The following is a 23,820-nucleotide window of genomic DNA, read 5'->3' as shown; positions in this document are numbered from 1 at the left end:
ATTGACTTATATCCACAAGTGCAAGGGTAAATATTGTTCAATGTAAATTATTGGTCTATCAGCAGAAAAAAGGAAACAACGGCTTGCTCGATGAACAACAAAAGGCCCATTAATCGATGAACCAAAGGTATTAATTGTCATGCCGCGGATCCCAAAACGGATAGTCATCAGAGAGAATAGGTACGTTCCATTCGATGAGTCTCTCGTCGTCCCACAAAGCGTATTGCCACGGACGGTGCTTATTAGTAGCCCCAAACTCATACATGTCATAAAAGACCTGGGCGAAATTGAGATCATCTCGAAGCCATATCCTCTCCCATGCTAGGTTAGGCCGCTCAAATGGTGGTAATGATTTCAGGAAGTCCCGGAGTCCATTCCTGTCCGTGCCGAAGTTGAACTTGTCTGCAGGGTAGAACAGTTCCATTTGATCATTGTCGGTCGGTCTGGGCCAGACTCCGAAGTCATAGAAATATAATCTAAATGATCGCACGTTGACGAGGACCAGGTTCCGGCGGGCGAGGAATTGTTTTTCCCGCAGGATTTTGCATAGGAGTGAGGGCCCTTTCGAGGTCAGGCTCTCTCTCTTATCCATTGGGCTTTCGAAATCATCACAGTCCGTGTACCAGCAACCGGGTGGAGGTCGTTGATCTTCTGGCAGCTCGTCAAAGAACATGCAACCTGTCTGCACTAGGCTATCGGATACTTCGCGGAGTATCGATTCGTATCGGTAACAGCAGTGCTCCCATAGACAGCTGAATTCTTCAACTTCCCAGGGACTCATATGGCCAAAGAACAGACGCCACATCTCCCCGCCAGTGAACACATCTTGCTTCTCTTGCCAATCGTTGTCCTCCGAGGTGTACGCCGCATCCACAGTACGTTCGATTGAACCGAAGATATTTCCGTAGATTTGCAATCGATAGAAGGCACGAATGATGCGTCGTTTCTCCGTCTCTGTCAAGACCAGAGGTATGATGTCGCTCTCCCACCTGGTCTCATCCATCCATACCGGTCGCCTAATGGTTCTGCAGAAATCCTCGAGGAATAATAGGGCCTGGTTATGTAAACGCAGCAACTGCACTGTCTCCTGAGTATTTGCTGGTTCGTCTAGAAGCTGCGCAGGTGGAGTTTCCGGCCGAGGTGTCTTGTAGCTATAATTTCGGCTCTCAAGAAGTGCGATGATTTTTTCTTTATTGGGCTGCTCGGAAGCGTGCAAGCCTTTGGAACGGATGGCGGCTATTGCATCGGTCATGTCGACCAGGCCAGCATGGTGCTTCTGTAGAAGGCTCCGAAGAAGGTCTCTCTTCACTAGCTCAAAGATTTCGTAGTACACAGGCGATGCACGTAATAGCGACCACAGTGAGCCGGGGTCAGGTATGGTGAATAGGATTGAAATACGCAGTTCCACCGGGATGCCTTCCAGGGTGGGCACAGCCTGATCTGAAGTTAGCACATGCACCGTCAATAAGGGTGAAGTACACTAACCATGTTCGGTAATTTATATTATTTGAGATCCTGTCTCTTTTAGGCAAAAGTTGATGGTAAGGGGGTGGTGAGGATAGCATGAAAGGTGGTAAAACAAATGTACTAGAAAGCAAGATGAGGTGAGGGGAAAAGAAAACGAAGATGATCCCGCCGCATCCTTGAGCTGATGCGATTGCCCATCGCCAACTGCGATATCCGCACTCCGGCAAGCTCCCATGTCAATGTTCGACCGAGTCCAAGCTATACGGTCACAGCTTTCAATGAGCGACTGGCCGCTGACATGATAGCCTCTGCCAATATGTAAGTCAGAACAGTGCTTATTGTGAATTCATCTGGAACCTGCTAAAAAATATATATATAAACAGAGTGGCCGCATATCGCTGTGGCTTTGACCACAAGTATCCAACTGCTTATGAGTGCCTAGGAAAGAAAGGCTCGCATTATGATGAGGCCGTAAAGAACCTCAAAACTGCGAGATATTACCGCAATCAGAGAGAGGTGATCCGTGATAAGATCAATACCCCACCACGTCCCTAACTGTCGGCTCGAAGGCGTCTCTTCGGAGCCATTTAGTAAGGAACCTCTAGAGCTGGACAAGAAAAGGGGGTTGGTGTGGCGGCTATCTTTCGTCTTCCCTGGGTTGTTGAAGCCACGGTCGTTCATCTCTGGTCTTTGAGTTACTCATGTTTTTCTGCATGCTAAGTTGTGTTTGAACTATTCTTATGTGTCATTGCTTTGTCCTAATATTGAATATTCCAGCCCAGGAAACATATGAATAATCATTCCAACTCCCCGTGAACTTCTTTCCTCTCTCTAAGCCAGTGCCTCAGTCCGCAACTATACTCTATGAGCCATCAGTACCGGTGATACCTTGTCTATCGCAGCGTACTTTGCATCGGTAAGTGATTCAATCAAGCATGATAGTATATCATGATCTCAAAACTAATTGCCATGTCAGATGTATACATATTCTTGAACAAACACCCACAACTGGACATGTTCTACGGGGAATTCGGGCCCGAAAGGTCATTACACAAGCTATATACAAGTGATTAGAAAAGGGGTAATTCCTCTGCGCCAGATATCCTTCAACTGAAGAGAGATCCCTTTGATCATTCATCAAATCGTATCCCGGCTATTTCTATCAAGCAGTGGAAGCTTAGGTCTGATGTCCTCGGAGGTTGTGTGTCGGCACAGCACGACTGCGCTGCTATTGAGGATACAACTTCCAGGATAAAGAGCTGAAGCGCTCTTTCAGCTTCGCATATGGCAACACCAAAGAGCCCGAGCTACCCCAACTGTGGGTAAAGTGCCCACAGCCGTTTACCAAACGAGTCAAGCAAGACTATAACTAGTATAAGGCTGTGTGCCGGGATTTCGCTGCCGTGAGAGTGATAGAGCGTGACCTTGGTGGATTGGAGCTCATATGGTACTATGTGCAGCTCATTCGTTGGGGACCGAGCGCGCTGGATATTGAAGATGATATAAACAATCTCCCCAGGCATCTTGATTGTCAGACTTGTTATCTTCATGGTACAAATCTACACATCATAGATTCGAATGCATTCTTTTTAAGTACATTTGCTGGCTATTTCGATGTTAATTTGGTCATAGATTCACAAGAAACTGTTGTGCAGGTAGAAGCAGGAACGTTGCAGAAGAACATGTCTTGGTGAACGAGTGCATGAGGGGAGTTAAACTGAATTTGGGAACACAAGATGTACTTTAAATACAGTTACTGGAAAAGAAGCTTTTTGTTTGTCTGGATAAGATCTGTGGTGTGGTACTAGTGATTCAGTGTATTGGAGTCCTGACCCACCGGCGGTGATATGGTTATTACTTCTCACACTTGGAATGGATCCGTCTGTAGTGGCTTAATCTGGAATAGTAAACACAGTGAATTAGTTTGGGCGCTATAGAATGTTTCCAGTCATTGAACTCAGCGAGCAAATTTTTAGATGACAGACGGGATCTTCTTCATTTGTGTTACTTGTATATCCCCCAAATCTTGTCAGCGTCTTGAGACTCCCAGCCAAATGTCGGGTGTTTAAGCGAATCGTAAAGTGACAAGGCATGAGACACTGTATGTGTAGCGCAGCTGCTTCCCAGCAGCCACCGGCAACCTGGTCCAAGCAGAAGTGCGCTCATGCCTCGCGCCTTCCTACACTGTCATCTTCAAAACTGCAGCCAGCCTCTTCGCCACTGGATGCCGTTCCTGATCTCAAGATGCCGCAAGCACTGCAAAAGGCTCACCTGTCTCTACAATAAGTCTGCATTTAATTTCTTTCTGAACTCATTCGTATCATTCTGTCAACACTAGATGCTGCTCAAAGCAAGTCAAGCATTGGTGCTTTTGGCCACTATTCTCTCAACATTCTACGCTCATTTTGCCAATGGCTATCACATACCTTAGCCGGATATTCCAGGTTTGAAAATACTTTCTATTACCGCATTTTCACTTCAGGACTACCCAATTACGGGCGTGCAGGTGAATCCTATACAGTCGCAGAATGTGACTATCAGCTTTTGGAATGTCACCGTTACCTATACACATCCGGGCTGGGACGACCTGATTCACGCGCACGTTTGGTTACCATTGTCTGGATGGAACAATCGGCTCCAGGCAGTTGGAGGAGGAGGGTGGGCAGGGCTTGTGGACTATGGCACGTTAGCTCTGCCTGTCTATCAAGGATTTGCAGCTGCCGGGTCTGACATGGGCCACGACAGGATTCCTTGGTCAGCAAAATCATGGGCTCTCGAAGATGCCTCGGGCCACGTGAACTTCGCCCGACTGGCTGATTTCTTCTCAACCTGTCTCTATGAGCTGTCGCTTCTCGCCGAGTATATCATACAAGAGTTCTATGGAACACTACCTGCTTACTCTTACTGGAACGGCTGCTCGACTGGTGGGCGGCAGGGATTGGAGATCGCCCAACGATGGCCCGATGCATTCGACGGTATATTGGCGGGGGGGCGCCAACCATAAACTGGGCGCAGTTCGTCCCTGCAAATTACTGGCCAACATTCGTCATGAACCAGCTTGGGGTCTATCCCTCCCCCTGTGTCATGGAAAAGATAACGGATGCAGCAGTCACTTACTGCGATGGTCAGGACGGTGTTGTGGATGGAATAATTGCTCTGCCGTCGCTTTGCAACTTTAATCCCCTTATTCTCATAGGCATGGAGGTCTGGTGTGAAAGTATCCCCAGTATAATTACTGCGGAAGTGGCATTACTTGCAGTGTCATACTGGGCAGGTCTAACTGCTAAAGATGGGACCCCTTTGTGGTACGGTTTCAATCAGGGTACGCCATGGAACTATACGATCTGTACTGCTACCGATGATATTGGGAATCACCGATGTCATTCTTTGCCCGATTACTTGAGCGTGGATTGGCTGCAATTTTTTGTTGCCCAAGATCCCAATATCGACTTGGTTGACATGGATCAAGCTGAGTTTGAGTCCCTCTTCTATCAATCCATCACCGGATACAAAGCAATTACCGATGCTAATAATCCCGATCTCTACGACTTCAAGAATAGAGGGGGAAAGATTATCCATTGACATGGCTTAGCTGATTGGCAAGTTCCTCCAAATGGCTCTGTGGACTACTACAGAAAGGTCCAACTGCGTGATCCATCAGTCCAGGATTTTTATCTCTATTTTGAGGCGCCAGGAGTCGAACACTGTGGTAATGGAAAGGGACCGGCTCCAACTCTTTTGATGGAGTCATTAATGGCATGGGTTGAAGAAGGCATTGCTCCTGATCATCTGCATTCTGTCTCTGAGAATGGTGGGATGTCAAGGATCCTCTGTCCCTATCCTGCTACTGCGCAGTATGTAGGAGAGACCCTACAATTGCTTCATCATTTGTCTGCCACTAGATTGTTCAGCGCACGCGTTCTTTGATTGTGTTTCACACTCTTTTGACTGCACTCTAGCATTACTACAGCCTTAATTTAGTCTAGTCTCAGTATTACTCTTAATCTACTGTGCTTCATTCTGGACTAGCTTCAAATATGGCTTATTCTCACTCAGGTTCTAGAATCTCTTCACAAATGTACTCGGCTATGGCTTCCATCTATATTATTAGGGTCCTCATGGCGCTATAAGGATGACAAGATAGAACATAGACAATAGTCCTGTACTACTTCCCCCTCATGCCGAGTATACAGATTACCCGAAGCGGAAGTCCACCTGACGTCATGATTAGTGTTTCAGTTTCCTCCTAGACAACATCACATCCTCTCGAACTGCATTCTCTCTTCAACCATGAACAAGTGAAAACACCGATTGACCATGGCATCAGCGTCTCCTCGAAAGAAAGTTGCCATCATAGGTGCCGGGGCAGCAGGCATGGTACAGTCCTCTCCTTCCCTCCCTTACCATCCCCAACCCATTCCGAACCCCGACTAACTACCAAAACCCACGCAGTCCTGCGCCTCTACCCTATCTCAACACCCAGACAAATTCGAAATCCACCTCTTCGACTCCGCTCCCCACGCCGGCGGCCAAGCAACCTCGATCCCCCTGCCGTCAAACCACGGCGCAACCTGGCTCAACGACGGCGTACAAGGCGGCTCATCCATATTCCGTCACACATTCAACTTCTTCCGACGCTACGGATACGAGCCTCAACCCGTTCAACTCCAAGTATCCTTCGGCAAAGGTCCCGACAGCTTCTTCACCAATATGTTCCCTTCTCCACTCGTGGACAGATACTCCGCCGAGATCGAGAAACTCGGCCGCGTGCTGAAGTGGATTAAGCGGTTGATGCCATTCCTGGGAATACTGCCCATCAAGATTGTACTTCGGCTGTTCAGGTTCAGTGCAGAGTTCGGAAGTAAGATGGTTCTTCCGCTCATTGCACTGTTCTTGGGCACGGGGAACCAGACGCCGAATGTGTCGAGTGTGTTATTGGAAAGGCTGTTTGATGATCCGCAGATGAGATTGTGGGATTTTGATCCCGATATGCTGTTGCCGAATCGGCCGGAGATGTACACGTTTCCGGAACTGGGAAGGTTTTATAGCGATTGGGTGGCGGATTTGGGGGAGAGTAAGGGGGTGAGGGTGAGGTTGGGTACGGAGGTGGAGATATTGGGGAGGGATACTAAGAAGGGGGTGGACTTGAGGGTTTGGGATAGGGGGGAAGAGGGTGAGAGAAGGTGGGAGGGGGTGATGCATGATGAGCACTTTGATGAGCTTGTGCTGTGTGTGCCGGCTGATGAGGCGAAGAAGTTGCTGGGTAGGCATGCGACGTGGAGGGAGAAGTATGTTCTGGGTGGCGTGAGGTTCTACGATGATGTTACGGTCACGCATAGCGATGCGGACTACTTCAATAGTATCTTCGAAACGAGGTATAAGAGTGATTTGTGCGGGAAGGCGTCGAGCGAGGCGCGCAACGAGCAGATCTCGTTCGCGAAGCAGACACCGCGCTGTCGGAAGGACGGGTGGGAGGGGTTTGCGCCTATGTACTATACGCATTCGTATGAGCAGGATCCGCAGAAGATCGAGATGGGCTTCGATTGTTCGAATTATCAGCATCAGTTTCGGGAGGCGTTGGGGGAGGGGGCTCTGTCGTTGGAGCCAGATCGGCATGTGTATCAGACGATCTTTTTGAATAAAAAAGAGTCGGATCTATGGACGTGGGAAAGCATCGACAAAGATAAGATTATTGCGAAGAAATGGTGGCATCAATTCGGACATAATTGGCAGCATTATATACGTGTGGTGCCGGGGATGATGTTCATTAATGGGAAGAATCGGACATTGTATGCGGGGAGTTGGACGATGGTGGTGAGTACTTAGACTTTTCACGGTTGTGGGTGTGTGTTTCAGATACTGATGGCAGGCAGAATATGCATGAGATAGCTTGTATATCGGGCATTGCGGCTGCATATCGACTTGGGGCGGAATATGTGCCCTTTGATGATTTTGCGGAGGATTTCTTTGCTAAGTTTTTGCTTGTGAGTCATGGGAAGAGGTATAGGCGGAGATAAGTGTGGATTTAGGGGTACACAGGGCCTTCATTCGTTCGTTAGGTTGTATCTACCCATCCATGTTTATGTAGGCAAGTAAGCATGAAGGGTGCAGTGTGGAAATATTAGGGCAATGCACTTACCTAGTAAAACTCTATTGACCTGGTATGAACACAGCAACTGCATCCACTCACCATTAGGGTCAGTCATTGGGGTCTCATGGTGCGTTAAAAGTAAGCAAAAGGGTGTTGTCTATGCGCGTGCTAGTAAATTAGGAAAGAGCCAGAACGGATAACCCTTCTGCCAGGGATAGAAATCACCATTGACCAAATACTCTTTTTTAGATATTTCGAGGGGCTGACTGTCCTCACTGTTCCCCAGCTTGGGAGGAATGAAGATCTTAGAGAGATAGTACAACCCGGGACCTGTATGAGGCCCGAAGGGGTTATTGGTAGTAGAAGTAGACGTCATACACAGCTTTGTGGTAGCGGATATATCACCATCGTCCAATAAATCTAATTTACGTAGTTATATATGCACATTCGGCTTGGATTTCACTGGCGGACAGCTGCTTGTCTTATCATCTTGTATCACTTGCAAGATCTTCAGTACTTTTCATTGGTGGACATAATAAAAGTGTAGGACTGCGTGCGAGGGGTGAGGGGAAAAGAAAAAGACAAGAGAAGAAGTAGTAATCAGATAATAGACAATATTGTGCGGCCATCATGAATCTTTCTCTATCCCCAAGCATCTCTCTCATCTGTGGCTACTCCTGCGGTCTCGAACCAAATCGGTCAAAAATGGATAGCATGTGGCATACGGTAAAAACATACTTTGCAGAGTTCAACAGTCTCTTATGATTCAGCAGCCATATATGTGAGCTGAAGTCATTCCCAAATAAGAACAGCAATACAGAATATGGCGTGGAACTAGACGAAGATGCATGCGTATATTCTCCGCCCTCAGCGACGTCTCTCGCCCCACCCCCCATGTACATGCAACGAGACACAATCGCTGTACGATCACATCGATGCATACATCAAGAATGATTCCAAACACCACATCTTAAGACTAAACGATCCGCACCGTCAAAGGCGACACCTGCATGATGATGGGGATGTGATTGTCGGGAAGTTTCTCTGGCATTTATTAGCCGGATACTTCCAGGTTCCAATGGACAAGTTCGAGGCTTCTACTGAGGCAATACAACTATTTGATCTGACCGAGTAGGCTCAAGACAAGAAGCCTGTATGGGAGCGCATTGTCGCCAAGTATAGTAGTAATCTAGAGGTATTCAGCTGGATGCCTTCCAGCTCATGAACTGGTATATTAGGTATATTATATTCATGCCGTATATAATCCCTTTCATCAGTACGGTTGTGAAAGCACGTCAGTTTGGTTGGAACCACAGCGATGATACCTACCAGTCATGGCTTAACACCAAGCGTGCATACGAGAATGCCGGTGTGCTGCCAATTCTCCCGTAGTCTTTTGGTCGGTTTACGAAGTCAAGCACAGCGGATATGACAGCAGATAGGATGACGGAACTTGAATCCACATTCTAGATGGAGACTGATTTCCCAAAGAATCAAATCGAATTTTACTATGAGAAGGTATACAAGACAGGCGTTTCTTGCCTTATCTACCCTTCGTATATTCGTCCACTCCCTCCTTTGGTCTTTCCCCTGACTATGTAGTCTCGGCTTTCGGTACAATATTAGATTCACGTCTTTGAGCGGTAGACACTCTGGTACACTGTTTGTTCCGTTCCCCACCTAAGACGAGCGAGTAGATGTGGTTAAAAAAAAATATTTGATTCTCCGGTTGGCGATGAGACCAATTCACGTACAAACATTGTACTAGGATACAAAAGGTACAATTACGGCTAATATATTACGAATGAACGTACAGAAGATGTGCAAATATTTGTCCCTGCATTGTCTACAGCCAATATGCTATGCAGTCCCCCGCACCTTATTTATGACAAACTACTGGAGGTTGCCCATGGTGAAATTGACAAGACCAGTTCGTTTATGACCCACGCGGCGCGCCCGCCCAACGGCCTATTTCTGGATATCTCTAGAGGTGGCCGGAAGAGAAGGTGCACATTCCGGCAAAGTGCCTGCAGATTAAGCCCGGCTGAGCTTATAAGGTAGCTCATGGCTAAGACCATGCAATTATTTGGCTGCCGGGTGAATACCTTTTCACAGAGGTGGGTTGATGTCCGCTAGATGGACTAGATAACCCTTGAGTAGGAACATGCAACTCGCTCACTCCGTTACAAACCATATGGCCATGTTACTGCACTCCTTGGAGCTCAAGCCAACGTGAAGAATGGCATGGTTTAGCCCCTTTTCTATCAGTGTCGCACTCATATATACTGTTGAGACATTCACTGCAGCCAGGCAGCTGTCAGCTGATCCTTCCCCTCTTCTTCCTGCGTGGCCTCTGACTACCACCTCTTCCAATCACCAACCATCTTCTTGAGATCTAGATAGACCAAATCCATATATCTTTGACCCTTCGTCTTGACATATACTCCTTCACCTGGGAAATATGTCCAATCTCTCGGCCTATCCTTGCTTGGTAGGATTTTTCACGAAGAATTAGTAGCAACATGGTACGCAATCTTGGTAAACACTAAGTAAGCGTTTGAAAACACCTGTATCGAGTTGGCAGTGTCCTCTCATGACTCTGAGCTTTCTATTCCGCCTCTAGCAGCTATCCCGTCGCGCCCTCATAATATAACTTATGCATTTTCTGAGTAGCTGAAAGTCTGTATCAGTCTATATCATCTTTGTGCCTGCGATTCTGCTCCCGTATGTGAAGCTAAGAGTCCCGAAATAATCCAGAACCTTCAATTTGTTACTGACATTACCAAGCTTTGCTGCCCATTGTTCGAGTGGGTGAGGGGGCACTCTTCGAGGCCTTGAGGAGACGACATATGCGGTCGACGTCGTCGAAGAGCACCCGGTTGTGGGATTCCCACTGTGTGTATTCCCGCCTGCCTTCATTGGTCCAAAAACATGGCATTTCGGGATGCCGCTTGGTGACGTCTGATTCTGGGTTCTGGCGATAGTACCAAATTCCTTCTTCTTCGGAGCCTTGAACCTCGAGAAGGTGGAATTTCATTTCCCAGGCGTCGATAACAACGTTCAACACCCCCAGAAGTAATTCATGTTCCATTAATGAAGCTAGACCTTGACTTCCAAATACCTCTGGGATTTGATCCGACGCATAAACTTGCGCCGGTACAACTTGGCAGGATGTATAGCGTGTGCATAGTTGAGCATATCCATCTTCAACCGAGAACTATGGGCAAATTACTGAGAAGGTCCGGTAAGCGTAGGAAATCTGCCAATTTCTGTGCAATTCAGCCTTCGTTTTGTCCTGTCGAGCTAGTCAGATGGTGATGTTTTACCCGTTGTATATGAAGCAATGAGGTTTCTATCAAACTCCAACTGCATTAATATGATATTCTTGGCGTTAGAACCCCAATATTTGAATGTACCCCTTCCGCGGCGGCAAAGGACAGGCCATATGTCGGGCTTCGCAGCATGTGTGCCTCGTCAGAGACTGCAATCTCAAAGAGGCCATTCAGGTTTCCGGGCAAGTCAGTCGGGAGGGGTTCAGTGGGTCATACTCGCTTTTCGTCTTTGCGCACCATGCCTCGACTGCCCAAGGTTTATGCCGGCTTTTCGATGGCTGATATGATGTGATCACCGCAGTCTCCGGGCGCTTTCAATGCCTCCCTTGAAGGTGCGATGTGTTCCGGTGAGCTTCCCTCTAATGAAGCCGGCTCTTTGGCGGGTTTCCATGAGGGGCTTGTCACTTTGGACCTGTATTCGATAAGAATAACGCTCCTAGTATTTGACAGGCCTAGACAGGACACTTTCACCGCGGATGATGTCACAGAGATTGACCAAGCACAAAGCCCGGGTTGCGCTTTGATCCGCTAATAGGCTGGCCTTGCCCCGATGATGCACCACGGGGTAGAGGATGCGCTTAAAATCTCGTCCACCAGCAGGTGAGTATGTCAATAGAGGTATTTATTGCGCCGATTATCAGTAAGTAGCAGTTTTACAAGTTGGCATTGGCACTCCGCTGATCTTTTGTGTCACTGTCCACAATGAAGGAAGCGGAGAATGAAGGTCATTTTGCAGGAAATTCAGAGTTACTCTGTGCCAGTGCATGTTCAAGAAGAAGTGGAGTGAGGAATTGTTGACGGCAGTGTTGACTTGAATGCAGTGGGTATACTTCGTTGGTGTAGCAAGATGTTCAAGTCTCTTCGCCTTTATGGGTCGCTTGGCCGCATTACTGGGTCAACGAGGGGATGCCTTCCGGGCTTTGGCATAGCCATCCACATCAGTAACTCTTGTGATGGAGTTGAACAAGAGCACTTGCTCCTTCTCCGCACTCAGGTCGAAATGCTTTCTGCTCTGCTCTGGTCACAGCCTGCGCTTCGAATAATTGCATCTGTATCCGTATAATGACTTGCTTCCACTGTATTCTCTTCGTGGTCCGTGGCCGTAACTGATCTCTCTTCGTCACGCCAATGTTTCGATATGATCTTGCTTCTTATGAAAACAGCACTAGGATATTCCCCGTTGTGGACTAGGAACATCAAGTCAAACTATGAATCTCTAGACGGCGGAGGACAACATTCATGTAGAAATTCTGTGGGCACGTGGCAGTATATTATTTATTATTACTTCAAGGTTGCCTTCCTGCACACTGCTCAAACATGCTCTTATTCCTTATCATGCAGGAATCAAGATATAGTCTGGTATATGACATAAATAAAGAAGGACCTTGTTGGTCTGAGGGGAAGCTGTGGTTCATAAATTGAAATATATAAGAGAGAAATTTGTAGAGCGTGATGGATGACGGCTTATATACCACGAAATGCGCGCTCTAATTCACCTCGCGAATTACTTCATCGCCAGGCATTAATTGATGCCAAGGCCATTCCCTCTACCAAACTATTCATGTCTTCAATGATTCATATAACGAGCAAAGCTCCATTATTCACTAACACTATGGCAGTAATCCTACCTAACTAGTACATGTCAATTGGATCGATATATACAACCAGACGTCCTAAAAACGCCGTCTAGCCTCGCCTCTAAAACGAGTAATTTAGCAAGAAGCACCGGAAGGAACGTTCTCGCAGTCATCGCTGGCCTTGCCACCGGAGAGGTCAACACCGGACCAGGTCCAGTCGGAGCAAGAGCCGTCACCGCAAAGGATGTAGACCTGGGTAGCGTCGTCCTCAAGAGTACCGGTGATACCGTCAACGGTGACATCGGTGATGGGGATACCAGTGGAGGGGGTGCCGGTGGGGGAGCCGTTCTCGTAGTCCTGCTCGATGACGATACCGTACTTGGTGATGCCGGAGAGCTGGATGTTAGAGTAGGTGATCTCGCTGACATCGCCGGTCTCCTTGTAGATAGTCTTGATGCGGACACCGTTGGCAGAGTCGCTGACAGTGGAGTCGGAGATGGTCACGTTCTTGACGGTGTTGTCATCACGGCCACCGACGGATCCGATGGAGAGACCGTGGCCACCGGAGCAGGTACCGCCGGTGAAAGAGATGCTCTGTAATCATAATCGTTAGCGATGTGTACTGATTAAACGGCTGTGGTGGTGAGGATATCGTACCTCGCCAGAGTTGATGGCAATGCAGTCGTCCTGGTTCTTGACGGTAGCACCGCTGATGTAGACACCGGTCGACTCGCTGATATCGAAACCGTCGGTGTTGTGGCCACCGTTGTCATCACCGTCGGAGTTGTCGATGGTGAAGTCGTTCAGGTGGACGTTGGTAGCCTGGACACTGATGGCCTGGACGGGGGTGTTCTTGATGTTGATGCCCTTGAAGGTGGAGTCCTCAACATCGTGGATGTACATGAACTTGGGCTTGGTCTTGCCACCGTTGGTGCCCTTGCTGTCCCACCAACGGGAACCGTCACCGTCGATGACAGCGCCGTTGGCCATGGTGACGGTCAGATCCTTACCACCGAAGCGGATCAGGGGACCCTTCCACTCCTTGTAGCCGAAAGAAGTAGTACCCTCGAAGGTGATCTAGGTGATATTAGCATATTGGCGAAGGTGAAGAGGAAGCTGAGAAATACATACGGTGGAGCCATCAGCAGCGTCGGACAGGTCGAGGGTCTCACCAGCGGGGACCTCAATGCTGCTCAGGACGACATTGGAGCAGCTGGAGATGCTCTCGCTGGCCTCAGAGGCAGAGGTGAAAGTGCAGGTAGAGGCCTTCTTAGCGAACTCGGAGACGCGAGAAGGAGCGGGAGCAGCAGAGACGAGGGAGCCGACAGCGGCCAGGCCAAGAAGCTGGTAGGAGTGCATGGTGATTGTTTGAATAGGTTCTGGTCAACAGAACAGGTTTCGATCAAAAGAATGGACGGGGTCTGGTCAACAGAAAGAAAGAACAAGGAGTGGAAGAGTGAGGTGTTGTTGGATAGAGCATCTCAACGACGGAAGTCCTGGAGAGTTTTATACGTGAAATACTGAATCATGCTAAGCTTCTGTTCCTGAACAAGGCAGTGAGATACCCCCATTATTGGTGGAAAGACCACGAGGACCCTCCGATCCACCCGGGTATCAATCTCTAACGGCGATGGGCGCTTCAGCCAGGGATACCGCCGGCACTGCATGCATCGCAGCATTGGTAAGCACCAAGGTTCGTGTCATCCGGCGTATCTCAGACGCTAACGGGCTTACAGTCCGGCCAACTTTGACCCAAGAAGGCATTGATTGACGCTTGGGCTGAAGGTCGAAGCATCGGCGGCTCTCGGCACTGCTCGGCATCTCCACTGCTGATGCCATGTCTTGCTCTCTTCCTCCATCGGCCCCATCCAGCTTATCCACGCTGTTTCACTCTGTCGCAACATGCTTGGTGGATGCACCGGCAGGGCATGTATCATGTCGGCAGTTCTCAGTGCCAATGCATATTCCTCGTCATCCGATGGTCCTTGGAATTTGGTGATGATATCGATATAGACTGCTTTGGGACCCACCAACACTACGGATCGGTCGGAGTAGACCACACTGACGAGACTAGAAACTGCCACTGCCGATCCCACTCTCGAGACTCTGGCAAAGACCCTTTAGGGCATTTACAGGGTCCGCGAATCAATATAATTGATCCTTTCGGCGACATTCCTTTCAGGGGTCCGACCCTGGTTCCTCGGGTGATCATCGGATAAATTTTAGGGATGTCGTGTACACGAACGCAGACATTCTTCCGATACGCGATCATGCCAGCTTCTCCGGTAGCCGACCTTCTCATCATCTTATGTCTTACAAGTCCATGGGGTAATGCGGTGGGATGATAATGTGGGCTGTGGCGTCGCAGGAATCTTTCTATTCTCGCCTTCAATTTCTTCATCTTCCGGGCCCGCAGTGGGTCGGCGCCAACCCTAACCTGGACCCATGGAAGTGTGAAACCTCAACCCCGTTGTACTTCCAGGGGATCACACTGGTTGGAACAAAGTGATGCTGTGCATGGCAGGGTAATCAATATCTGCCTTCTAAAATCAGTTAATTTGTCACACATATCTCACCCGTGTCGAGGTCAGCTCTGGACTGGACTTCTTTCTGCCAAGAAAACCGCGATATTAAGTGTTGTCGAACTCCGAGCGGTCTCAACCGCCAGTAAACTGATACGATCCGTTCTTGCTGGAGCTAATCACTGCACTCTGTCGAGCATCATTATACACCTGTAGCCAATACATGCTAAATCACTGGCTCATGTCCTTTCATCCAAGCGAAGGAGCTGTGTCGATCAACCCGTAGGGCCCTGCAAGAGCGAACTGCTTTAGGCACGGAGTTCATCGACTAAGGTTTTTCCACGAAGCAGAATGCATCTTTTACAGATTCTTGAGTTGCTGGGGCACACCAGAGTGGAGCAGGTCTAAGATAGCTAAGAGATTCAAGGCTGGTGGTATTCGCGGGATTCTAAAACTATTATCAGAGTCAAGCACAATTGTCCACCCATAAATGAGCTTAACTTATCTGTCTTTCTTGGCAGAACGGGATTCGCAAGCCATCTGCTTCCGGGGGGTTCTAGGGGGTGTGTACCATGCCCCGTCCACTATCGTCGGCTATAGAGGCAGTACTGGGTCTCGGACTTGGACTTGTCCGGTGCAGCGCCCTCTGAGGGGGGCAATATGCATGTTTTCTCGTATTTTTCGTATTTCGTAACATGAGATCGGAAAATGGTCTAGGGTACAGTCGAAGTCGAGATTAATTCATTTACAATCTCGAAAAATTATTTCTTCTTTGGTGATTTCCCCATATTACCGGCGAAGCGAGAAGCTCTTGGGCGTCTGCATGCGAGGCAACGTCCCTCAACGAAGAGTCAACAAGAATACAGAAGAAGTGGCGGTGTATTTTGCAAGTTGTTAGCCACACAGTACCAAGACTTAGCTGGCGCGTACTCGTTCCTGCCTACCCTGTCGAAGTCTTGGCTATGGTGGGACTGGCCTGGGGAGCTGTGGGTGGTATGGTCCTGGGGCCCCTTATACGGAGAAGCAGGAAATGCACTTCAGCGTAACGGTATCTTCTCCCAGTGTGTTCAAGAGTGGCACTTGAGCGACATATCCTAATCCTAGCAGTCAGGGGCGTGACATCAACATGCAAAGCCGTTCTGAATTCGCATTAGTGCCAGTATAGTTGGTCGCAAATTTACGATAACAGATTTAGCTTACAGTATACGTTTAAAGGAAGGGGGCAACCACGAACATCTCCGACGGCATCAACGACGCAGTAGGGAGTTGGGGTTACACGCTAATCAGTACAACAATGTGTGTAATGGGGAGACTGAAGCAGCAGCATTCGACTTCTCACTAACTCATCTCAGTCAGTCTTTTCATTCCAACGCCACGGCTTCGAATCCTCGAGGGCGTTGTGATAGATTGAAGTCATTGTTTTGATGCACCTCTTCAATATGGAATCATGTTGTCATTATCCTCTTACTATACAGTTAGACTTATAGGATTATACATGGCTTAATCGTGAAGTCACTCTATACTCTCTATTTCTCACTTCCTACTCACTCCATACACAATTTATAGGCGTCTCTTACTCTACCTGAATACTGTCTAACCCCCCCTAAATATACGTACTATACACATCCCTCAATGCACCGGGGTGTCCCCAATCTCCAGCATCGTTTCATCCAACAGCCTCGTCAACTCATCCACCACATCCGCATACTTAGCGTCATGATACACATTAAACAACTCAAGAGGATCCTTTTTACAATCAAACAACTCCCACTCCTTCGGCTGCCCACCCTCCTGCGTTCCCGGCAAGTCAAAATCCTCCGCATACCAATAAATCAGCTTATACCGCTGGTTGCGGACCCCGTAATGAGCATACGCATTATGAATAGGATCCCGATGCATCCAATACCGATGGTACGCAACCTGCTTCCAATCCGTCGGCGTCTCCCCCTTAAGCAGCGGAGCAAACGACACACCCTGCATGTATGAGGGAATCCGCAGCCCAGCAAGATCCAACCAAGTCGCCGCGAAGTCCACGTTAGAGATAATATCATCGCAGACCGATCCCGGCTTGATAAGCTTGGGGTACCTTATCAGAAACGGCATCTGGAACGACTCCTCATACATGAACCGCTTATCGAACCAGCCATGCTCACCCAAGAAGAACCCCTGATCGGAGGTATAAATAACCACCGTATTCTCCGCCAAGCCCTCCTCATCCAGGTAATCCAACAATCTCCCCACATTCTCATCAATTGAATGAATCGTCCGCAAATACCGCTTCAAATACCGCTGATACTTGAACCGGCGCAGCTCCTCATTACTCTTGAACGTAAACACCTCCGCCGTATCCTTATCAATCAACCGAAACCCCTCGATATCCGCATCAGACACATTCGGAATCTTCCTATCGGTGGACCGACTCCCAAACAGCTCCCCAACCTCTGCACCTCCCTCGGGCTGCACCAGCCCCAAATCGAAGTACGTGATGTCACTTTCAATCCGCATCTTAGCTACCTCCGCGGCCTTCGCCCGGTTCTTGTAATCATCATCAAACGTATCCGGCATCACCACATCCTCTTGGTACAGTCCCCGATGAGCAGGATGACACTCCCATGACCGATGTGGTGCCTTATGATGACACATGAGGAAGAACGGCTTCTTCTCCCCAACCCCATTGCTTCTATTCTTCAACCACCCCAAACACTTATCCGTAATAACATCCGTCGCATACCCCGGCTCAACCACCTTCTCTCCACCCATCTCAATAAACTCCGGATCAAAATACCTCCCTTGTCCCGGCACCACGCTCCAGTAGTCAAAGCCCGTGGGTTCATGGTCCTCCCCCTCGCCTAGATGCCATTTACCGATCATGGCGGTCTGGTAGCCGCCGGTGCGTAGGTGCTTGGCGACATTGGGTAGGTGTTTGTTGATCTTGCTGTCCAGTGTCATGACCCCGTTCACGTGGTTGTGGGTGCCCGTGAGGATGGTGGCGCGGCTGGGGGTGCAGATGGAGTTGGTCACGTAACAGTGATTGAATTTCATCCCGTCGTGGTATAGTCGGTCGATATTGGGGGTATGGTTGATGTTGGTGTTGTAGGCGCTGATGGCTTTGGAGGCGTGGTCGTCGGCCATTATGAAGAGGATATTGGGGCGGGATGAGGGTTGCATGGTGGGTGGTGGAGGGGGGTTTGTGAAAATGTTGGATTGGAAGATTCTGATTGTCATTTCTTTTATTATGGGCTCAGTGTATCTTGTTTGTTCATGAGGAGAAGGGGGTTTGTGCGATATAAGTGTCTAGTAGGTGGATGGAATTGTCCGTCCGGGTAAGGATTATTTGGATGGGATGATGAGGGGCAATTGGCATAACTACAGTTTAGTATGGCGGGGGGGGGGTATATATGGGTATCTTTAATGTTGTTGACATTAATTATTGGTCAATTGTGTGTATAGTGAGGGGGGGTCAAGGACGACGCGTAGTGTTTCTGCGCTAAAGGGTTGCGAGAGAGAGCTCGTTGCTGACGCCATCGAGGCGGTTGATTGGATGCCTGGTCTCCCATTGTGAAATATTCTGCGGCAGAGGCTAGGTTAATTTGTGAGTTCCTTGTAGAATTGGTAGCTTGTGCCATTATGTCTGGTTTGTGATTGAACAAATCGATGTCTGCTGCTTTGCGATGATTTATGCTTTCAAAGGGGTATTGAATAGTACGCTTGCTTTGTCGGTTGAGATGAGCTACTGCGGCGGCGGGATCACCAACGCAACTAATACTACCGACGTCAGATCGAAGAACAACAAAGGCTGCGAGGAGCGGCAAAATGCCGGGAGGAAGAAGAGAGGCGCGAGAAAACGAAAGGCAAGCACGACAAGAGGCAGAACGCTGAGTGCAACCCAAACTCCCTGTTTCGCCTCCTCGATCGCTCCCACAATTCTCTGTCCCATGTGATCCAAGTTGAGGCAGATGCAACCCTCACGGCTCGAGTCTGGGGGAAGTTCGACCGCACCGCTACCTTTCCCTCTTGCCCCTATTCCCTTCTGATACCCAGATCAATAATGTCGTTACGAATATCCAGAACAGACCGCTTTATTCAGAGCGTCTTTCCGGAATATTGAGCGAGACACGGTAGGCAACTGCGAAAAGGTCATTGCGGTTTTGCGAGACGATGAACGCCTTCAACGTGAGTCTGGCATCCAAGGCCGATTCACCTTCTACGATCACAGTGATAGTTTCCCTTTCGGCTGAGCCGTTGGGCGTAAATGAATTGCGTGTATGTAAGGAGAAATATGCTCAGATATGGTCGGACGAAGGAAGAAGGCTATGGATAGGAAAGAGTGAGACCGTATATTGAAGGCGGCTACTAATCGAATCCGGATCAGTTGATAGAGTTGAGTTGCTCTATAAACTGGGATAGGGCTGTTATACATATACATATATATATATCGCACTTGTAGAATGTTAGGAAGCTAGTTTCAAAATAGATATCAACAGAGTTATATAGCGTCGCTGTACTGTTAATGACATTTAGGCATGTTAGCCCTGCTATACTCAACATATTTCATGCAAATTAGCCAACGATGAATAAATCCTTAATTATCAAGAGACCCTGATTATTATAGAGATTAAGTCACAGTAGAAGGGGGAATATCAATCTTGCTGCTGTCCTTCCAGCCTTGACGATAAGAGTCACGGTGTCGAGCAGCTACACGTCGAGGCTTTCTCTTCTGAAGCTTGATATTTTGTTCCTGGATGTAACGATCTGCAATCTGTTCGGACATGGCACGAAACCGGACCAGCTGCATCTCAGAGGCCCAAGGAGAAGCCGAGGAAATCCCATCATTGATAGCCGTACCTGAAGGCTCAGGCTTTACCGGATGTTGAAGGATATTATCCATATTCAAGCTGTCCTGTTGTTCTCGTTTAATCAATTTCTCCAAATTGTCGTCTACATCGCCTGTCAGATCTATCACATCGACATCATGTTCATTGAAATCGGCTTTTCCACCCCCATCTCCATCCTGCCCAAGCTCGTCGACATCCATGCAGTCTGAGGGGTTCATAATGACCGGTCCAGACTCATTCTCCGCGACATCATCATCATCATCGACTCCGAATGGCGCTGACGCTTGAATACGATCAAGTTTCTCTTTTTCCTGTCTTTCGTTTTCTCGATCGCTGGCAGCAAGCATATCCAGTTCCTTCCGCCGAATCTCAAGGAGCTCTCTGTTCTTGGTTCGATACGCCATATTCACCAGTCCATCCGCAAGACCAATGCGATAACTGAAAGTTGGTGACCCTCCCTTGTACGCACATGCCCATTGGAGCGTCTTGTTATGCACCGCTTCGAAAGCACCCGCTGCCGTGACTGTATTTGCCGCAATGCCAAAAAACGACCACTCAATGGAGGTTCGCCTATCCACTGAATAGCATTTGCAATCGTAGAGGATACACATCGCATTGGCTAATTTGAACACAAACGTCTCCCTTGTGGCTCGCTTGGTGCAATCAATGGCATTTTGGATGGAAACCACGCTCCGACCTCCATACTGCGCCTTGTCCGCGACGTCATGATCGGCCATCAGATCTGCGTGCGTGACGTTGTACTGGGCCATCAGCCTCTGTGCTAGGAATAGGGCGGCTTTTGCTTCTCCTTCATTTGCGTTTGCGTGTTTGGCACGATTCAGACATTTTTGAATTCTGTCGAGGATCCCTTGATCGATATTGTTGTTGGTTTTCTGGGGGTTCACTTCAGCGTATTTGATCACGGTTGCCTCCTGAATTGGAGCTCTGGGTCGATTTAGACCACCCGACGTGTGGGTTGAGGGGTTAGATTCCATTATCCTCGGGAGTTCAGATACTGATGGGACTGAGGATCGGGAACAGAGAGCAGGCTCAGGAAGTGAGTGGGCGAGAGGGGCTGGGGTCTCTTCGAGGAGCACACTGCACCCCTTATCTATGTTGGGAACGAGTATCATGTAGCTGCGCCACAATCCGTTATGGCCAATAGTTATGGCCGAGAGGCTAAAATCGTATTAGGTGGCAGATCCGAAGCCTTCGGCCGACTAGAAACATAACAGCTCGCTGCTCCAACGCACCTCGGTCACGAACGAAATAGAACATTCTTAACTGCCTAAAAATCGGAAGATGTAACTAGATAACTGGACATCGAACCTCGCACAAATCCACTCGCTCGAAGAAATGGTCCCACCTTTCCGCTACGTTGAACCTGATGAACGTTTCACCTATCCTTATCTAATCGCCTCCAGCCCTTTGCGGGAGAGCTAGCCCCGCAGAAGTCTGCCAGGCCACTCAAACCTGAACACTTCACTTTGAAGGTAATCCATTGTCTTCCATAAAGTAGTCTTCCCTCCTTGGCACCGCCCACTCTCGAGATGCTGAGTAAGTCCGCTTAAGGTCGTGAATGACTTGGTTCGAGCAGTAGGTGACGTAGCATTTTTTGTGAAGGCGACGGGGCACGTGAAGGACTTTCCAACGTGCGCTGCGGAGGACATATGCATTTCGAGAGCCACTTGGTCAGCGAACATTCTCTTTTTGCCGCTTGCAGAACAAATCGTGCAGGACAGGGTTCTTTGCTGCAGTGGACCATGGTTAACCCCTGGGGGTGACGGTGCGATAGGCGAACGCTCCGTCTCCCCATCACTGTCAATCTCGCTCCATTCTGTGGGTGTGTAGACGATCTCGCTGAAACTTGAAGTCGAAGGGCTCAAGGTTGCGCCTATGAACGACATGTCCAGCAACATCACAGGCGTTGTGATGATCCGATCTTTGTCATACTTATGTAGTATGGCGTTGACGGTTTGACGTGACCAGCCGGACGGGCAACGGCCGCTCTCCAGGTGGTGAATCAAAGCAGATGGGGTGTTGAAAGTAAGTCGGCAGGATTCCGCAACGCAGCGCAATTCAGCTAGAGGTTTGTGGGATGTTGACTGCTCATGCTGTCTGAGTGCCGTTGTGGAAGAGAAGCTCTTGTTGCATTTCTTACAGTCCCTGAGAGCCTTCTCCTTCGGCTTCACGTGGACTTTATCTTGCAGATGTTGTCTAAGCGCAGTTGCGTCCACGAAGATTCGATCACAAGCGCTGCAATAGAACGGCTGAGCGCCGGCCAGTGCGACAGGCTGTACCTGTACGTTCGGGAGGCACTGAGGAGTGGAACAGCCCGCGGCACCCTGGGATACGTGCTGACAGCGGACACATTGAAAATGCCCCTTTGACTTCTGGTGTTCCATTCGAGATATGGCACTTTCGAATCGCTTCGGGCATTGCGGACATGGGAGATAGTGGACGTCAACCACATGTGCGCGAGCTCCGCTCCTGGTTTTGAAAGACTTGTTGCAAGCTGGGCAGGGGTAAGGTTTCAACTGCACCATTGTCGCTCGGTAATTCTTTTCCTCAGTAATAGCTAGCAGTAGTAGATTGAACAGGCTTAAATGACGGGATTCCGCCAGGGAGCGGGGACTATGTATATACGCACTGCAACTGGACTATGGTAAGCATCCCGCCACCTCCGGCCATTCTGGGCCCTCCAGAGTAGGCCAAAGGAGGCGTCTCAGACCACCTAGAACCTCCACAAGGCATGCGCACTTTGCCAATCAAGAAGACCCCCTTGTTGGGGTTACGGCCAGACTCTCCGCCTCTGAAGCAGACGTCCGATTACAGATGCAAATACCTTCGTTGTCCTTCCGGTATCGAGCGCCTTATACTTTTCCGGCCTTGTGGGATTCTGTCGTGTTACTGGTTTGTAGATACCTTCATTCGTTTATCCAGCAACCGGCTGCCTTAAGTATGCACTGACGTCCTCCTCGTTCGATACTTTGTGCCCTTTCAGCTCGCGCTTACTGTACCATGAGCATGTGTGAGCTTATACTTTTAACTTACAGTTTCTTGAGGTTTTGAGTGTGCGTCATGTTATTCTGAAAAGGGAGAGGCATCAGAAGTCTTAGCAGTCCACCATTCTGACCCCTCCTTCTCCCCGGATACGGTCTAGCTGGCCAGGTCAGTCATGCCTACCTTCGCTCGTCCTAGGCAAGTCAGTTTTCGTTACATATAGCGCGCGATGCCGATTGGCCTAGTAATGCAGGCCAGATAATGTTATCTTCCATGACTGAGCTTTCTCTACGGGAGTGGGCCCTTCCAAGAACAAATCTCGGAAGACCCGTATGTACAGTATCCGGCACATGCAACCCGATTTGTTGATACATCGTCTCCAACGGGCATCTATATGGTGTGGCGTGAGAAGATTTGAAATTCAGCTAACGTACTGCATTTTCCTGGACAGTCGAATGAACGTATATATATTTCTGCGAACTTCCACAAGTCCTCAGTCATCGCCGCAAAGGCATTACCGGGAATGGGAGAACAAGTCCGTCTTCGTAATCCATTCCTATCCTTACACACCAGAGAATGAATTAATCCTACCATAACATTCCTTCCCCAATTCTCCGGGTCCTTGCTTGGCGGGGTCACACCTCCCCTTGCCGTTTTCGCCAATCGAACGGCAGCACACATGTAGACTTCTTGTCTGAAGATATTTGAATCAATGAAAGAAGTTATACCACACAATACATCCGCAGAATGTTTATCTACAATATACAAAAACTCAATGTAGTTTATGAATGGGGGGTAGCAAAAAAAAATAGAAAAAGAAAAAAGAAACGTCAGCGACAGGACTCGAACCTGTGCGGGCGAACCCAATAGATTTCTAGTCTATCGCCTTAACCACTCGGCCACACTGACTAATCGTTGAATATATGGAAATTATAGTAGTATATTACTCTTCTTGAAATATAAACTTCAGATCGGGTTCATCAACATCTAAGA

General features: G+C 48.7%; 8 protein-coding genes and 1 non-coding gene across 9 annotated transcripts; 2 read left to right on the top strand and 7 right to left on the bottom strand.

Moving 5' to 3' along the window:
- Positions 1 to 130: 130 nt before the first annotated feature.
- On the bottom strand, positions 131 to 2,990 carry BO83DRAFT_422670 (uncharacterized protein; the record flags this gene model as incomplete). The annotated part of the gene is made up of 2 exons (XM_025535050.1): positions 131 to 1,435; positions 2,892 to 2,990. The coding sequence occupies 2 exons, from the start codon at positions 2,988 to 2,990 to the stop codon at positions 131 to 133; spliced, it is 1,404 nt and encodes a 467-aa protein (XP_025392577.1).
- An 815-nt stretch (positions 2,991 to 3,805) lies between these two features.
- Positions 3,806 to 5,369, top strand: BO83DRAFT_395060 (tannase-domain-containing protein; the record flags this gene model as incomplete). The annotated part of the gene is made up of 5 exons (XM_025533051.1): positions 3,806 to 3,832; positions 3,899 to 4,442; positions 4,574 to 4,946; positions 5,103 to 5,299; positions 5,323 to 5,369. 5 exons carry the CDS (start codon positions 3,806 to 3,808, stop codon positions 5,367 to 5,369), a joined length of 1,188 nt encoding a protein of 395 aa, XP_025392576.1.
- Positions 5,370 to 5,779: 410 nt separating this feature from the next.
- Positions 5,780 to 7,565, top strand: BO83DRAFT_404961 (putative flavin-containing amine oxidasedehydrogenase). The gene is made up of 3 exons (XM_025533765.1): positions 5,780 to 5,844; positions 5,920 to 7,281; positions 7,341 to 7,565. Exons 1-3 carry the CDS (start codon positions 5,785 to 5,787, stop codon positions 7,482 to 7,484), a joined length of 1,566 nt encoding a protein of 521 aa, XP_025392575.1. The 5' UTR covers positions 5,780 to 5,784; the 3' UTR covers positions 7,485 to 7,565.
- A 2,772-nt stretch (positions 7,566 to 10,337) lies between these two features.
- On the bottom strand, positions 10,338 to 10,649 carry BO83DRAFT_384456 (uncharacterized protein; the record flags this gene model as incomplete). The annotated part of the gene is made up of 1 exon (XM_025532588.1): positions 10,338 to 10,649. One exon carries the CDS (start codon positions 10,647 to 10,649, stop codon positions 10,338 to 10,340), a length of 312 nt encoding a protein of 103 aa, XP_025392574.1.
- A 1,953-nt stretch (positions 10,650 to 12,602) lies between these two features.
- Positions 12,603 to 13,826, bottom strand: BO83DRAFT_352200 (glycoside hydrolase family 28 protein; the record flags this gene model as incomplete). The annotated part of the gene is made up of 3 exons (XM_025528983.1): positions 12,603 to 13,061; positions 13,125 to 13,544; positions 13,599 to 13,826. 3 exons carry the CDS (start codon positions 13,824 to 13,826, stop codon positions 12,603 to 12,605), a joined length of 1,107 nt encoding a protein of 368 aa, XP_025392573.1.
- A 2,792-nt stretch (positions 13,827 to 16,618) lies between these two features.
- BO83DRAFT_395057 (sulfatase family protein) lies at positions 16,619 to 18,157 on the bottom strand (the record flags this gene model as incomplete). The annotated part of the gene is made up of 1 exon (XM_025533050.1): positions 16,619 to 18,157. One exon carries the CDS (start codon positions 18,155 to 18,157, stop codon positions 16,619 to 16,621), a length of 1,539 nt encoding a protein of 512 aa, XP_025392572.1.
- Positions 18,158 to 19,485: 1,328 nt separating this feature from the next.
- BO83DRAFT_374408 (DUF2786 domain-containing protein) lies at positions 19,486 to 20,896 on the bottom strand. Its single transcript, XM_025530194.1, has one exon. The coding sequence runs from the start codon at positions 20,817 to 20,819 to the stop codon at positions 19,605 to 19,607; it is 1,215 nt and encodes a 404-aa protein (XP_025392571.1). The 5' UTR covers positions 20,820 to 20,896; the 3' UTR covers positions 19,486 to 19,604.
- Positions 20,897 to 21,263: 367 nt separating this feature from the next.
- On the bottom strand, positions 21,264 to 22,229 carry BO83DRAFT_303165 (uncharacterized protein; the record flags this gene model as incomplete). Its single annotated transcript, XM_025527181.1, has 1 exon — positions 21,264 to 22,229. One exon carries the CDS (start codon positions 22,227 to 22,229, stop codon positions 21,264 to 21,266), a length of 966 nt encoding a protein of 321 aa, XP_025392570.1.
- A 1,426-nt stretch (positions 22,230 to 23,655) lies between these two features.
- Positions 23,656 to 23,736, bottom strand: BO83DRAFT_t23. The gene has a single exon. It is a non-coding gene; the product is annotated as a tRNA-Ser (tRNA).
- Between the last annotated feature and the right edge of the window lie 84 nt (positions 23,737 to 23,820).

Source organism: Aspergillus eucalypticola (genome assembly GCF_003184535.1).
Source record: "Aspergillus eucalypticola CBS 122712 chromosome Unknown BO83scaffold_2, whole genome shotgun sequence".
NCBI classification, from domain to species: domain Eukaryota; kingdom Fungi; phylum Ascomycota; class Eurotiomycetes; order Eurotiales; family Aspergillaceae; genus Aspergillus; species Aspergillus eucalypticola.
The sequence above is the reverse complement of the archived record's forward strand: the minus strand, read 5'-3'. Positions and strand labels throughout refer to the sequence as shown.

Coding starts and splice junctions, on each gene's coding strand:
- BO83DRAFT_374408 (XM_025530194.1), bottom strand. CDS start 20,819: ATGGAATCTAACCCCTCAACCCACACGTCGGGTGGTCTAAATCGACCC.
- BO83DRAFT_404961 (XM_025533765.1), top strand. CDS start 5,785: ATGGCATCAGCGTCTCCTCGAAAGAAAGTTGCCATCATAGGTGCCGGG. Junction 5,845..5,919: donor GTGCCGGGGCAGCAGGCATG/GTACAGTCCTCT, acceptor AAACCCACGCAG/TCCTGCGCCTCTACCCTATC. Junction 7,282..7,340: donor CGGGGAGTTGGACGATGGTG/GTGAGTACTTAG, acceptor GATGGCAGGCAG/AATATGCATGAGATAGCTTG.